Source organism: Dipteris shenzhenensis, chromosome 11, assembly GCF_047967505.1.
Source record: "Dipteris shenzhenensis isolate YYH24624 ecotype China chromosome 11, Dip_SZ_1.0, whole genome shotgun sequence".
Taxonomy (NCBI): Eukaryota; Viridiplantae; Streptophyta; class Polypodiopsida; order Gleicheniales; family Dipteridaceae; genus Dipteris; species Dipteris shenzhenensis.
The window spans coordinates 15,999,607-16,015,101 of NC_141606.1; the positions used below are offsets into that span (position 1 = coordinate 15,999,607).

At 41.2% G+C, this 15,495-nt stretch overlaps 1 protein-coding gene across 1 annotated transcript in view; it reads right to left on the reverse strand.

Annotated features, from left to right (window-relative positions):
- LOC147896672 (paramyosin-like protein) overlaps positions 1–3,741 on the reverse strand; it is a 157,080-nt gene extending 153,339 nt beyond the window's left edge. The window contains exons 1-3 of the mRNA XM_087381551.1: positions 3,043–3,741; positions 2,771–2,930; positions 2,587–2,664 (exon numbers count right to left, since the gene is read on the reverse strand). Coding sequence (XP_087237677.1) covers positions 2,587–2,664; positions 2,771–2,930; positions 3,043–3,245 — 441 coding nt within the window. The 5' untranslated portion in view covers positions 3,246–3,741. The remainder of the gene's footprint in view (positions 1–2,586; positions 2,665–2,770; positions 2,931–3,042) is intronic.
- Between the last annotated feature and the right edge of the window lie 11,754 nt (positions 3,742–15,495).

The window sequence follows — 15,495 nt, forward strand, 5'->3', positions numbered from 1 at the left end:
CCCATAGATCCTCATTGTATCAGTTTTCTTTTAGTCAAATAGACCCTTTGGTCTTCCAAAGACTTTTGATAGTGGTCCCCAGTCCCATAGATCCTGAGGGTCTCAAAAGGACTTTAATACAATCATGTCATCTCTCTCTCTCTCTCTCTTAGCCCCCTGTCATAGGTCTAGTCCATGTATGTCTCCCTGTTGTAGCCCCCTTTCCCCTTATTTAGGCTGCCACTTGAGCTGCTCTTAACAACTAGCCCAAAGCAGGGCGCTCGTACTACCCCCCAAAACTCTGTTAGATGCTCCCTCCACTGATGGAAAAACATTGGCCTTGACAGAGAAACGAACTTAGGGAAGGGGGATGCCAATTTGGAGGGGCTATCTGGCTAGCCCTTCTCGAATCATACAGGAAGAGAACCCATGCCACGCGGACGGATAGGATGCAGGAAAAGGAGACATACACAGAATCTGTCGATGGAACTGCACAGAAACTGTGGAATTCAATCCATTTTTTACGCTGATCTTTTTAAATACACCTAGATGAGTCCAGGCACATGCCCAAACTCATCCTCTAGAAACACAACATAGTGCAGTTTCAATCTCATGACAGTCACTCATCAGGTTGAAAACCATAAACTCCATCATGCAGAGCAGGGACTAGCTACTATGACATTCCCACTGACGTCATCAGCGCCCAACAGTGGGTGCAGACCATAGTATAAACATATGCTCTCACACATACAAATCCACACACCCACACATACTTGAGCATCCATTTATACAAAGTCTTCGTACTGAGCTTCTGTCAGCACTCCGGAGGTGAAGGGCAAACTCAGCCATGACGAAGGCTAGCACTAAAGGAGAAGGCTAATCAAAAGGTAGTCCAAAATCTAAACGATCTCATTTTAGTCTCGCCCAGACGAGCATCTGTTTAGAACAAGGAAAATACCCATGGACCACTATACTCTCACTCCTTTACACCTGGCAAAAAAGGAAACTCTTCAGTCGACTCTTAATGATCATGGGGTACTATTGATCTTTCAAAGTAATGGACATGTCATTATGTTATCCTTTATCTTGAGTATATTGAAATTGCATTGGATATTGACTTATGAATATTATGGAGAATTACTGTTTAATTTCATTATATTCATTCACATTTAGGATGTTCTTGGCATATTTGATGTGTGCATACATTTAATAGTGATACTAATAATTGAAAAGTGCCAACAGGAGATCGAAGAAAGGTATTAGTATATTGAGGTTATCCTTGGATTTTTTGACCTTGGGAATTCCCTTGGACTTGGTTGGAATACCCACTTTCAATCTTATGCCGAAACCAAATGCTTGTCCACGTTGGTTTGGGATTATGGCAAAAACTGAAAGCATGTCTAGTCCTATGCATGAAAGAAATTTTGGAGATGCATGCATCTATAGAGAAAGAGAACGAAAATGTGGAGGAGCAAGGTCTACTTGAGATCAAACAAGGCACATCAAAGGGGCAGATGCCAATGCAGTAGAGGCTTTCATGCAGGAGAATGCCGCTTTAAAAAAGAGCTCGGAAGAGATAAAGAATGCCAGAGGGCAGATCATTGAGAACTCCAAACATATGGAGGCCAAAATTAAAGCTAAGATGGAAGAACATGCCAAGGAGGCTAAACCCTGTTACAGGTTGTGAGCAAGCACAAACCTCAGAAGGTCATTCCGGAGACCTTGGAGGAGGACAGGAGGAGAGCGAAGCCCTCGATCTCAAAACGGTTGGGCAAAAGGCCTATTCAGACCTCCAAACTATAATTGGAATCAATTCTTGAACCAGCTTTCTGGTCTGGTTATGCAATCAAGCCATATATTCTCCCTTGACATTAAGGCTTTCTGAATAATTCCCCGTATACTTACACGAAATGCTATCAGTGGCTGAAGGATAATCATGTTAAGGATGTTTTGGCCTCCATTTTTGTGCTTGCCTTTTACTTCAGATTTTTATCTCGCACAGTTTAGGGGTGAAGCACATGGTTGAAAACTTTCTCGGACCATATTTCAGGTCTGATTCCATACTCTTGGGGTAGAAGGGTAGTCAAGTTTTCAAATAATCTGGTTAGCTTATGTTTTCTTGTTTTTCTTTTATGACATGCAAAATTTCATCCAAGTACACCCAAGTTCCGGGAAAATCGGGATTAATTCATGGAATAGTAAAAAGTCAAGTTTATTTTTGAATATAACAAAGTTTCTGAACCGATAAAGAAAAAAGCTAGGTCACAAATATTTTTTCCCATGAGGGCGTTTTTTTACCGTTCTTTCCTGACATTTCCCCATGCCATTTCCCCCTTAGTTTAATCAAGGGCAAAGTTTTCCCTTATGACTTTTTCACCTCTGCAAAAAGGTTTTTAACTGGGTTCAAATTTTTCGTGTTCTTTGTAGCAACCTGAGAATACATTTTACTTTCTTTTGCCCCTGTCTCGTGACATTGCTCCATTGCAATGCCCTTCGGTGCCTAAACTGTAACGGTTAAGCCTCAGCTTCATATTGTTTAGGGTCACAAACTCAAAAGAGGGGAACGTAAATACTTCTGCTTCTCCATGCGAGAGTTTCAGAACCTACCTGGCGCATCCGTTGCAACGCAGTTTCTTCGGGCAGCTCAAAATTTCCATGAAAACGCAAATGCGCGTACCTACGCAGCTGGAAAGCTGACACAGTCTTTGTTATGCACCGTATATGCCCAAAACCAAGCAGCAAGCCTAAGAATAAACCAAAATTGGATGTATGTAGATAGGCACGGCAGAACCTGATCACCCCGCTTCTCGCGTGTCGTTAATACATGCTTTACTAGCCACTGCGCGACTGGATAAACAGCTTGATAATCCAGACCCTGAATCTGGTGCGCTTGAAGGGGATATGGACAAGACATTTTTTGAAGAGCACCTTCAATTGCCTCACCAACTTGGCTGCATTTAGGAAGGCGAGAGAAAAATCATTGCATCAAAGCAAATCCTCCCATTACAACAGCAGAAGCAAGACAGCATATGAATATCACTTGATCAGGGAGAAGTCCCGTACATTTTCTCTCCAAGAGTAGCATCATCATCGAAGAAGATGTCAAAGTCCACGTCGACATTGCTGGCCGTGATGCACCAAGCCAATCCTCCAGTGAGCAAATCAAAGGGAGTAATGGAAGATATGCGGGCTCGGAAGTAGCCTGCGGCCAAAAGCGACTCTGAAATTTTCTGCAGGAGGAGCAAGCGTTCGGCATCTGGCCCCATTGCCGAAGTCCTGCTAGGCTAACAATGATGATGATCCTTGCTGCAAACCGCACTGATTGTCATGGATCCAAAGATCAGCGAATGTTCCCGGACACCTTCCGCAGGTCCCTGATACCGGAGATCTGCGATTCTTCGTTCAGGAAGCTCAGAAACTTTCCGAATCTGCGTGCCTTATCAAATTCTGCATCTCTGTGAGCAAAAGCAAGACTTTCCTAATCTGCTGCCGCTCTATCGCTGCCTTATCAAATTCTGCATTTCTGGGAGCAAAAGCAAGACTGTTTGTAAACTGGCAAAAGCTCCATTCATTCTCCTGTTCTCGCCTCCGCTCCTGAGCTCTGCGCTGCATAAATTGCTCCCGAGAGAGAATCCAAAAGTTCTTCTCTGTGCTTCGAAATTTCAAGGCGCAGGCTTTTGGGAAGCTCATCCAAATCCAATGTCTCATAGATTTGCTATAGTCTCAGTCTCCCTTCGCTTTACATTAGAATTGGCGTTTGTTCCCTTGTTGGCATTGGCAAAGTTCAAACTTCATTGCTTTATACTACATCACTTGGAACTCATTTCAACCCACACCACGTGTGCACTACATTGGAGCCATCGGAGTGCATTGGAGCCATCGGGTTCGGTGGCGGTGGCCGTCACCGGTGGCCAATAGCGTCCACAGAGACTCTCGTGGTCTCTTTTGGCCACCGGTGGACAAACACCCAGTAGTCATTGTCAAACTGCTGGGTGCACACACGTGCATGGCGCGGAAACAAGACCATAGAGCATCCTTAAGGCTTAGTGCACACCGCTTCTATAGTGCGGCTCTCGACATCGCGAGATTTGGCGATGTGCACGATTGTCAAGGCACATCTGACATGCCTCTGGCTTCATGTTTCGCACCTCAATTCTAAACTCTGCAATCTTTGGGCACTAATGCTAGGTTTCACCTCCAACCAATGAGACGCGGGCAACTAGCGCTGACAGTGGGATGGAGTGTCCCAAAGAGGTCCAGAGCTTGATGTGTGAGCAAATCAAAGATGGCTAGCTCTCACATACAGAGCTCTCTCGAAGATTTGCATGATTCCATTAAATGCTTCAACCTAGCAATTGCGCATTTTTTGAGCGTGTGCACTAACTCTAAGAGGCTGTCCCCATAAAGTGGCTAGCGAAGCACATAGATAGGAGCTTGTCAAGCCGTGCCTCTTGACCACTACACCATCCCCATCGAAGAACGCTAGAGCCCAGTGAAAGCAAAATTTACCAAATATCGCACCCCACGTGGGCTCACATCTTCTAATGGAGGTGTGGAGGTAACCCCCAACCAGTCTATGGAGACTATCTCCTAACTCCCAGACCTGCCTACTTAGGTGATCTAGCATTTCTATCGGGATGGCCTCTAAGTTCACCATCCATCACCACATAGGCAGCACTGGCAACTCAAGTAGTGTTAAGTTCATAGACCACAAGCAATTGGGGGGGGGGGGGGGAGGCAGGGGCCCCGCAATAGAGCGTAAGCCCACCATCCCCCCTCACCACGAGTGGACAACATAGCACGAGCTTAGCCCTAGCTCCGATGGGTAGAGTGTGAGCTCGCCTTAGTAGCTACAAGCATCTATCCCCCACTAGATGTCTTGCTTCTAAAATGCTCAATACAAAGCTTCCCCTTTTACTCTTGATCGACCCCATTTACTCAGTGGATTGACACACAATCTTAACAGTGAAGATAAAGAAGGGGGGATTAGATTGACACACTTCTAAATGTCTTAATGCAAGCATCTCATTCCATGAACTAGAATATCCTCATTTAGCATTGTGTGTGTGTGTGTGCGTGTGCATGCACGTGCGTGCGTGTGTGTGTGGTGGGGGGTGGGGGGGGTGTACGCGCATGTACATGTGTGTGTGTATGCACACGCATGTAATCAGTGTACAAAGTTTTGTTGCCTCCTCCTTGGGTTTTCCTTCATGCTAATCGTATATGGTCCATGGCACACACCTCTCAATGATCACATAAAAGATTGCGGTATATATAGGATTCGAAACTCCCGGTTCGGCAAAAGTTCTTCTTATGGTGAGTTTTGATTGGGGTTCTTCCTTTTGGGTAGCTCTTAGCTCATCATAACATTGCACCTACCACTTATAGACCTTGTCTGTCCTTGAGGAGTTATATGCCTTGTCTTTTTGGGCATTGCCCTAAGTCACAAGATTTCTTAGTTATGCTACAACGGCTTCCAGCTTGTTTCCCTAATGTGTCTTTTAGACAACATTTTTGGTTGTTTGGATTTCATCCTGTGAGGTAGGAATGAGGCACCATGTTTTTTTTTAAATTGTCCTCGTATCCATCCCTTCTCTATCTTCATGTCTATTCTTGTCATTGTCATATCCATGTTCTTCTCCATCAATCTATTTTAACACTCATCTTGTTAGTAATTATATACTTCATTGCTTTTCTTTAATGTTAAATAGCAGAAGAAACGGTATTGTTCTATTGTCGAGTAACAAGTGTTATATTTGATGAACATTCAAATGAATCATTTTAATTTGCAATGTGTTTGGAGGACTATGGAGTGTGCTATATCATTTGAAATGTAGGAGATTAAATAGACGGATAATTTGAAATATTTAAATAATTTCAACGTATTATTTCCTAATAAATCTTTAGAGAAGGGGGAAATTATTTTCCTTTGCAAAAGAAGGGAGGACTTAAAACTTAACCTTCTAGCTGGAAGGGTGGTTTCTCAAATGGGCCTTAAAGAAAAGAAGGGGATTCAATATGGAGGCACGGTTGATCAATGAGCTTGCTATAGCAAATCAAACATGATAAAACGTATAGTTTCAAGTCTTTAAGCTTGGTCATAGGGAAGGACTTAGTCAATGCAATATTGATCACCCCTCCCATCTCTGCTATTGCTTTAATCCTCTTTCCATGTATACAACCTTCTTTTTCCTCGAAGAAGAGTCCTCTCTAAAGATTTAACCCCATTTTTGACAATTTGTATGCTTGCTCATCCTCATCTTTATACATGGATTTATGTTTCCATCAAAGAAAAGCAACCCTAGGGACTTTCCAACCAAGCAGCACTCATATTCTTATCGAGGTCATCTAGTGCCATGGTGACATGAAGTGATTATCCAGTTAGGTCCTTTAGTCATTGTCAATCGGCACAATCCTATTTGCCTATATAGGTCTCCTCCCGACAAAAAGGGTGTATGTCACCCTTCTCAAGGTTTGATGCTAGGAACCCTTTCCCTCACTACATAAAATGGGTTAAGGACCACTAAGAGGATTGTCACCAGTCCCCATTGATTCTTGAAAAGGGACATGTAAGCCCTTGCCATCCTCATTATTTAAAATGCGCAAGCATTACTAGAGGCTTTCTAGCCATGCTTCCACCATAGGAACACTGATCAAGCTCAAATGTGAAGCCTTCAAAATCCTTTTGAAGGCATTTTACCCTTCATAGAATGACGAGGCAAAATTTTGCCTTTCAAATCCCTTTCAAGAGGGTAACACTTTTGTAGACATTCCTTACGGTGCCCTTCCCATTTAACCTTTATAAGAGGGTTCTACAAACAAAATCCTTTGCCAACGGCGCAAGAGATATTGGTCTCATTCATGAGGATCTATGATTTTTTCATTTGACACCACTTGGGATGCCGTGGCATGCCGCACTATAGACCAACCCTTGCCTTTTCAATCATATTATAGAGGCTAGGGATATACTCCTTACTCTCCCACCTCTTGTATAATCCATTTTAATGGAATAAACTACCACATTTTCTAAAAATTCTATAGTTGTTCTTCAAATTTGAGCCTTGCCACACTATCTCACATGAACATTAGGTTGATCCTTGTATGGTGAGCCAAGAATCAAATTGTCATACAATTGTATCTACTCTTGGTCATGGATCATGGCCATAGTCTTGGTCAAAGTGAGTCTACCTCCAATTGCAACAACCATATTGAACATAGTTATCGGTGGGTAGGTCATGATGATGTGGAATAGCACACACTCATACTCTTGCTTTGAAAGCAACACATTGACAACCAACTTCACACAATAGGGCTGAAGCTCACATGGAAACATTTTAGTTAAGTCTCCATCCTCACAGAGATCACACAATTACAAAAGTTAAAGGTATATGCCCAATACATGCTAATGAAACAACTCAACCACATTCATCAAATAGTCACCACTTATTATATCTTAAAATAGAATATGGAAAAATGCATCCCCGAATACTGCATTACAATGTACAACATGCCAAAACATTTGGCTAGTGCTTGCTCGATGCTTCAATATACAATCATTGTTGTGAACATATTAATTTATTGAGCATCTAAGTTGCATGTGCCAACAATTAGTGCAAGCTCAAAGATCTCCCCTATGGGTGCAAACATACATACCATTTGAATGATTGTGCTACAAAGATTGCACAGACGATCTTACGTTCAAAATTTGTGCACCCACGCTCAAGATCAATCAATGTTTTTTACACATGTGCCACCAACCACGCATAAGACCTTTCAAATAACAATGGTACTACTTGGACAACACCCACCCACTAGTACACCACTGTGTCAACCTCTTAGTATTGTATATGTCAAACAAATTGCCCCCTCAAACAAGATTCCTATGGTACTATTTGAAAGCCTTGTCTAGAACTCATGAAGTATGTGCATCTTTATTCATTATAGCCATTGATGATTGTAGTGGTGTAGACCACACTTAAATGAAGGTGCAATGAGGTAACACTAGTAGACTAGAGCGATTCTAGAGCATATGGTAGCTTTTTTGCATCTTCTTTTCAAGTACTTCTTTCTAGGTTATTAGGGAGGCCATGGGCATCTTTTATCAAGGTGATTTATTATAGCTCACATTTTGTGCATCTACCCACTTTGTTGTGTATACTACAAAAGGCTTTAGAGTTGTCCTATTCATGCCATCTATATCCCATTTTGTCTCCTCTTCATAATATATATACATTTGAGCCTGCTTGCTAATTCGTATAATGGCTTTCCAAATCTCCACGTTTACTTCTTCATGCTATCTATACACTCTCCGACTAGGTACTAGTAGCTTGCTAGTGTGATCCTCCAAGTGGTTAAAGGGGTTGGGTAACAAACCAACTTGCAATAGGGGGCCAAACTTACATTCTAAGAAATGTCTAAACTATTGAAGTGCAAATCTTACATATTCCCTTTTAAAAATAAGGATGTATGGCTATATATGCAGATATTTTGGTGGTAGCATATGGTAGCTATGTTGCTACATATTATAGTCTATGTATGATCATATAAGCTTCATATGGAAAGATATTTAAAATGTTGACTTATGGGCAAATGTGCATAGGTTGGTAAAACAAAATGTCATACTAATTTTCAATTTTAAATTGAAGGTTATGCTACTATATATGCTGGTCTATGTATTTCCATATAAAAATAAGGATACATGGCTATATATGGAGATATTTTGGTAGTAACATCTGATACTTATGCTACTACATATAGTGATGTATGTATCCTCATAAGCTTATTAAGAATATATAGCTATATATGTAGATGTGTTGGTAGTAACATATTGATATATATTGGGAGTGATGAGGATATAATAATTAAGATGTTTAATTACATGTTTCTAGAAGTTCATGCTGATTTTCAATTCTCTATATTAAAGCATGTCAATGAAAATCTATAACTATGGCACATATAATCTATATCATTAAGTTTCTTGTAGAACTCAATACAAGTGGTATTGTAATTCTCTCATTTTGTGTAATTTCATGTTGCTCCTTCCCTCTTTGTTTACTCTAGACAACAACTAACAAGAAGTTAGGACCCATGACACCTGCCTTCCCATCATATTGTTTGTGGCCTGCCGTTAGGAAGCCTTAGTGAAGGTTCAACTTTAAGAAGTCAAAAATAATTTCTAGCATTTTTAGATGTGTTTTTTTTTCAAATTCTTTGATTGGTTGGTGTGTTCACTTTAGAGTATCTCTTTCAAATTTGGGTGTGCTTTTTTGGAAGTGCATTCATTCCCTCTCTCTCCTCTTCCATGTCTTTGGATGTGCATTCATTCCCCCTCTTTCCTCATTTCTCTCCCTCTCTCACTTTGGGTAGGATTCACCTTTTTCTCCCCCTTCCCCTCTCTCTCTCTCTCTCTCTCTCTCTCTCTCTCTCTCTCTCTCTCTCTCTCTCTCTCTTCTCCTTCTTCTCTCTCTCTCTTCTTCTTTCTCTCTCTCTCTTGGCAAGCCACATGAATGAAATTCATCTTGTTTTCAACTGGATGTAACTTTTTCTTAAAGAAAATAACTTTTTTACAAAACACCTATGATATGTTACTTTTGTATTGAACAAGTTGACAAGACCCCAACTAGGGAATCAATCTCAATCCAATTGCAATAAAGAGGGGGAGGGGGGTTTATAATATCTCACTCACACAAATGTTATTCCAAGCAACAGATGGCATTTAATGCATGATCTAGTCCAAAGTGAATAAAGGGGATAGACTCACACTTACCCTTGTATCCATATACTAGTGGAGTAGGATCTTTCCCCTTGTAAGATGCTTACCACATTGGCAATTAACTTTTAATGTACCATATTTAAGTGCGAGTTGACACTATATATATATATATATATATATATATATAATATTTATATATTTATATTCTTAAGATGGTTCTATGTCCTAGATTCATTATTATAAGTAGCAGTCTTTATTTAGTCATTTTGATGGTCTTTTTGCTCCTTTTGCTATTGTGATTAACTTCTTAGTAGTAGGCATAAAGTATTATTGCATGTGTTCTTTAGTGGTAGATAAAGGATGTTTATTTTTATTTTTAATGTTGAAGTTGGCCTCCCCTTAAACCACGTGGACAACTTGGAATCCTTGTATTTAGATCCAAGGGTGCTAGGCTTCTGTGCTTTGATATGTTTGTATTCTGTTTTTGGGCTTGCGTTGATTTTTGATTCTCTCTCTCTCTCTCTCTCTCTCTCTCTCTCTCTCTCTCTCTTGCCATAGCCATCCTCCCCCATATCCTTGATCTCCTAGACCATTGTCCCTCCTCCCTCACATCCCCCGCTCTTGGGGTGCCAACTCAATATGCATTATGTTAATACCTTTATATGTATTATCACATTCCTCGTTCCTGGGACACCAACTCAATATGTATTATGTTAATACCCTCATCCAAAATCCACGGTATGGGGGGACAAGTTCCATATAGAATATGCATTGATTTCCTTTTAAAAATTCAAATATTCAAGGGAAAAATATGAAAATCTTATGTTTCCCCTCCCACAAAATATAAGGTATATACCTTGAAAAATATGCATGATTTTAAGATTTGTACATATTTTTCCTAATATGTGAGGCCCAAGGGCAGGGGGGGGGTCTTTTGGATGGGGGGGAGTAAACAAAAAATAACACCAAAATATGAAAATCCATCTCCTTTGAAATTAATGTAACTTTTTCATGTGTTACTAGAATTTCAGGGTGTAAAGGCATATTTGAAGCTCTTTTAATGTAGAACAAAACCATGCTAATTTGAGTAATTTCTACTCATAGCATATTGTTAAATTCATCTCATACTCAAGATTTTGATAGGTATTCTTACTAAAGGGAGTTGGGGCCACAAGCCCCCGCTATGGCCACCTCCTCCCTTCTCACCTCTCACCTTCTTTGAGCAGCCTCTTCTTCCCTTGGATCTCTCCTCTACTTTCCTTCCACAAAGTTGCATTATGTTCCGTCCTCGTTTCGTCTTTCTTCACCTCTTGTCCCTTCCCCTGGCTTACCTTAAGCCCGATTTTCAATGTAGTATTTGTAATTAGAATCACTGATGACATCTACTCATTAGCTTGCCCCCTCTCTCACTAGAAGATGGCTTGACAGTGCTCATGCTTTCAGGTACTTTGGCCCCTCTTTGCATAAGTGATCAAGCCTTTACCGTCTCTAAATGTGAATCTTTGGTGTCTGTAGTAACGGACCATTTGTTCTTTTAGAACTGTGTTCTCTGTGATAGCCGCCACAACCCAATAATTTCTTCATTTTTCTGCCTTTTAGCTATGCTAGTCACTTTGGTGTGCCTACATTGGGGGACTTAAATTTTTCCATTGGGAAGAAACATTTAGCTCCTGTTTCACACATCTCCAAGGCTCCAAGTCACAATGCGATTGGAATTGATTTGGGCACTATAAAATCCCGTGTCACACAATTGTAGTCCTGGAGGGGAAGGTGAGTGTGAGGTTTTGATTATTAGTGTATGCTACCCTTGACAAAACATGCGTGCCTCAGGATCTATGGAGCACTCTAAGGTGGATGGAACCTATGTGGAAACATGATGAAGAGAGTGCTCATGACATGTAGCTCAAGTCAATTAGGTTCCAAGATAGATTAGCTTGGACTCATAAAGAGAATCTTGAGATAGTGCAAAGTGCTTGATTGAATTACTTCAAATGAACCTCCCTTTTATAGGTGAGGGTACTTACATCCATTTTTCTTGCTCACATGTGGGATATCTCCTCCATGCCATGTGGCAGCTTGCCCTTTGCTCATACCTTTGCTCTACATGTGCTCATGGCACCACAACTCTCAACACCTCCCCTTGGTGCCATGATCCTTTGGCTATTGCAAGGTGGTCAGATGTGAGTTACAAATCCATCACCTCCCCTTAGTGCATGCATTGCTACTTAAGGTGGTCAAGTGTGGCTTTGACATGTCAATACCTCCCCTGGGTGTTTTCATAGCTACTCTCAGGTGGACAGGCTTGATTTACAAAATATAGGCAAGGTTGGCAAGGTTTCTGTTTTTCAATACATTCCAATGATGTCACCTTTTGGCTCATGGCTTAATGACGATGGTGTTTGCTTCTTTGTTTGGTGTAGCTACCTGCATGATGCTTTGTTCTTCCATGTGCCTTGATGCTTTATGTGTGGATGCCATGCTTCGTGCTATGGTCATCTCACGCACTTGTGCTTTTGGCTTGCTTTTTACATCGATGTTTACATTCATGCTTTGCTTTTCCAATGGTTGCAAAGGTCTTACCAATTGAATTCTTTCAATATTGGCAGTGTCTAATTGCATACAATGATTATGATCTAACAGGCGTGTAGAGCTCAAAAAGACGATCACTTTTCCTTTTTGGACCGTGTCCAAATTCTTCTTGGATTGCAAGTTATGGCTTATCGAATTTTCTGTGAACAAGAGGGGGCCTTGATGATATGGCACAAGGATTCACATGCAGAATTAAAACTGTGCTTAACAAACAGACTCTATGCTTAGGTGGCATTGCTGACTGTGTTATTTAACTAACCCTAACCCTGGTTGTTGTAGGTTCACTTAACCATTGGCCAAGATAAGGTTTAACTTAACCTTTAGTCTGACTAGCTTAACCATAGCTAAATCTTATCCTGCCACGTGTCTTTTTGGAAGAAGACGGTGATGTAGAAGGCTTCTCCGAATCTATCGTCACTGCGCACAGGCATTTGAAGGTCGTAGAAGATGAGCAGAGCCTGTTTTGGCTTGCGCAGTTCAGAGTGAGAAGCCGTTTTGGAGCTTGGCGAGGCGGCTGTAGTTGGAGTTGAATGGAGCCTTCGTTGCTACTGTATAAGTGCCTGAGACCCACCTGGTAGCTGGTTGTAGGAGCTTGAAGGAGGCCGTCCATGGGCTGAGGTTTGCTGTAGCCGTGGCTCTTGAAGTGTGGTCGTTGTCATTTGCAGAAGGTGTCGCAGGTCATTGAGGAAGCTCTGTTGATGAAGGTCGGGCTGCTAATGCGCTGATGGCGACTGTTGGCAACGTTTGGAGAGGTCGTTGAGGTCATAGATGGCACGCTGGTAGGCTAGAGCGCTGTAGAAGCTGCTTGGGAGTTGTTCGGGCTGAGCGTCAGATCTTGTGTGTGCAGGGCGGTCGACTGCAAAGCGTTGCTCGTAGGAGATGGCTTTTGTGTCACAACAGTTAAAGATTTGGAAGCTGGAACTAGCCCGTGTGCATGGAGCCGCCAAGAGATACTGTAGGAGGTTGGTTCAGTAGAGGTCGTGCTGCAGCACGTCAATGGAGAGCCATCTATGGAGGCACTTGATAGCTTGCTCTTGGAGATGGGGAGCTGCAGAGTTTGTTGCTCATTGGAAGGAGCGCTGTCTTGCTTGTTGAAAGGAGCGCTATCACTCAGACTAAAATCCCTCACCTCTCTATCTCTCTCTCTCAGCACAAAGAGTGGACTCACAAGAGCTCTCTCTTTTTCACAATGGAACTCTCACAAAACAATTGAACAGAAATCTTCAACTCTCATGGACGGAATTCTTTCACAAGAAGAATGAATCTAGATCTCTCTCACTACTCAAGAAACACTCTAAAGAACTCTCTAGATCTAAAACTAATCTTACATTCTGAAACTAATCTAGGAATGGGAGCAATCCTAGTGAACTACTAATGAGCTAAACTAGGAGAGCTAAACCTATGCTCTGATACCATGACAAAACATGCGTGCCTCAGGATCTATGGAGCACTCTAAGGTGGATGGAACCTATGTGGAAACATGATGAAGAGAGTGCTCATGACATGTAGCTCAAGTCAATTAGGTTCCAAGATAGATTAGCTTGGACTCATAAAGAGAATCTTGAGATAGTGCAAAGTGCTTGATTGAATTACTTCAAATGAACCTCCCTTTTATAGGTGAGGGTACTTACATCCATTTTTCTTGCTCACATGTGGGATATCTCCTCCATGCCATGTGGCAGCTTGCCCTTTGCTCATACCTTTGCTCTACATGTGCTCATGGCACCACAACTCTCAACAACCCTGGCTAACTTGCACACTAGATCTTAACTGGGTTCAAAGATGGTTTGATTTCCCAAAATGATTAGCCTAATACGTGTGACTAGTTTTGTAACATTGATGTTTGATTAAACTAATTTGAATAGCAATGTCTCCAAAATCTTTGGGGTGACTTGAAAACTATGATATGAATCCAAGTTGAGATTTAGATAAAACTTGAGACATCATGTTCCATCTCCATGGAAAAGTAGTGAACCGGTGTACATAAATTGTGATAATGGAAAACAAGATTAGAAAGAGCAGTTTACACAATAATCAAGGTAGAATTATGCAAGGAAATTAAGGGGATCCAAATGTCTCCTTTAGCTATATCTTTTTGAGCGAATAGTAGACAAGATAACCAATTTGGAGGCACGAAAATGATGGCATGACGCCTCCATTGGTTTGTAATAGATGTTACAAAGCTGTGTAATAAAGAACTCTAAAGGTGCTCAAAAAGACATTGTCCATAGCTGCCTTCATCTCGAAAGGGAAGGAAGACTTGGGAAGAGGCAACCTATTATACAAATCAATTGGAAGCGACCTTTTAATGACCCTCAAATGACAAAGGAAATGAAAATTTAGAGATCCAAAATTTCAAATGGGGATGCGTGGGTTGAGACCACTAGATAGCAATACTCCCTCAATTAGATTGGTGTATTTGTGCTCACAAAAATGAGAGAAACTACCCAAGCCTTCCTTGATAGGCCAGTTTCAAAAGCTGTTACAACCCTTCTAGAGTACGTCAATGACACTCAATGCCAAACCACAAAGGATAGTTGATCTTCATGTTATGAAGATTATCAAAGGACCAAGTGCAGCATCACTCTAGTCTTTAACCTTAGAGGAGGCATATATGTATATGGGGGGGACATGGCAATTATTGAGGTGGGTTCAATATTAGGATGTGTTTCCTTTGAAGTAAAATAGAGTTTTGTGATCATGCCAAACACTTGGAAGCAAGGCATAGTTAGGCTTATTCCCACAAAAGCAGTTGTGTGAGACATTGGTATAATGGTGATACATATCTCTAAAGCCTAACATTTATAAACTTATTGCAAGGATTCTAGTGAAAAGGATAAAGGGAATCTTGCATTCGGATTTGCATCCGTAGCAGTATGGTTTTGTGCCAAGGAGAAATATAAATTACAATATTGCAACTGCTTGTATAGGCATAGAATATGCTAAACATACCCAATACAATGTCATTTTGATGCACATTGACATTGCTTTTGAATCCATAAAATGATTTTACATTTCCCACAAAAATCAGAAAATTGTGATTAGGGAATCTCCTTAAGCCATGTGGACAACTTGGAGCCCTTGGATTTCTTATGATCCAAGGGTGCTAAGACTTTAAAAGTAATATGCATCATTTAATTTATTATCAATTGACAACAAGACCAGGAGGCTCAATGATGAATCCACACCTAGGGAAGACCACATGAGTATTCTTA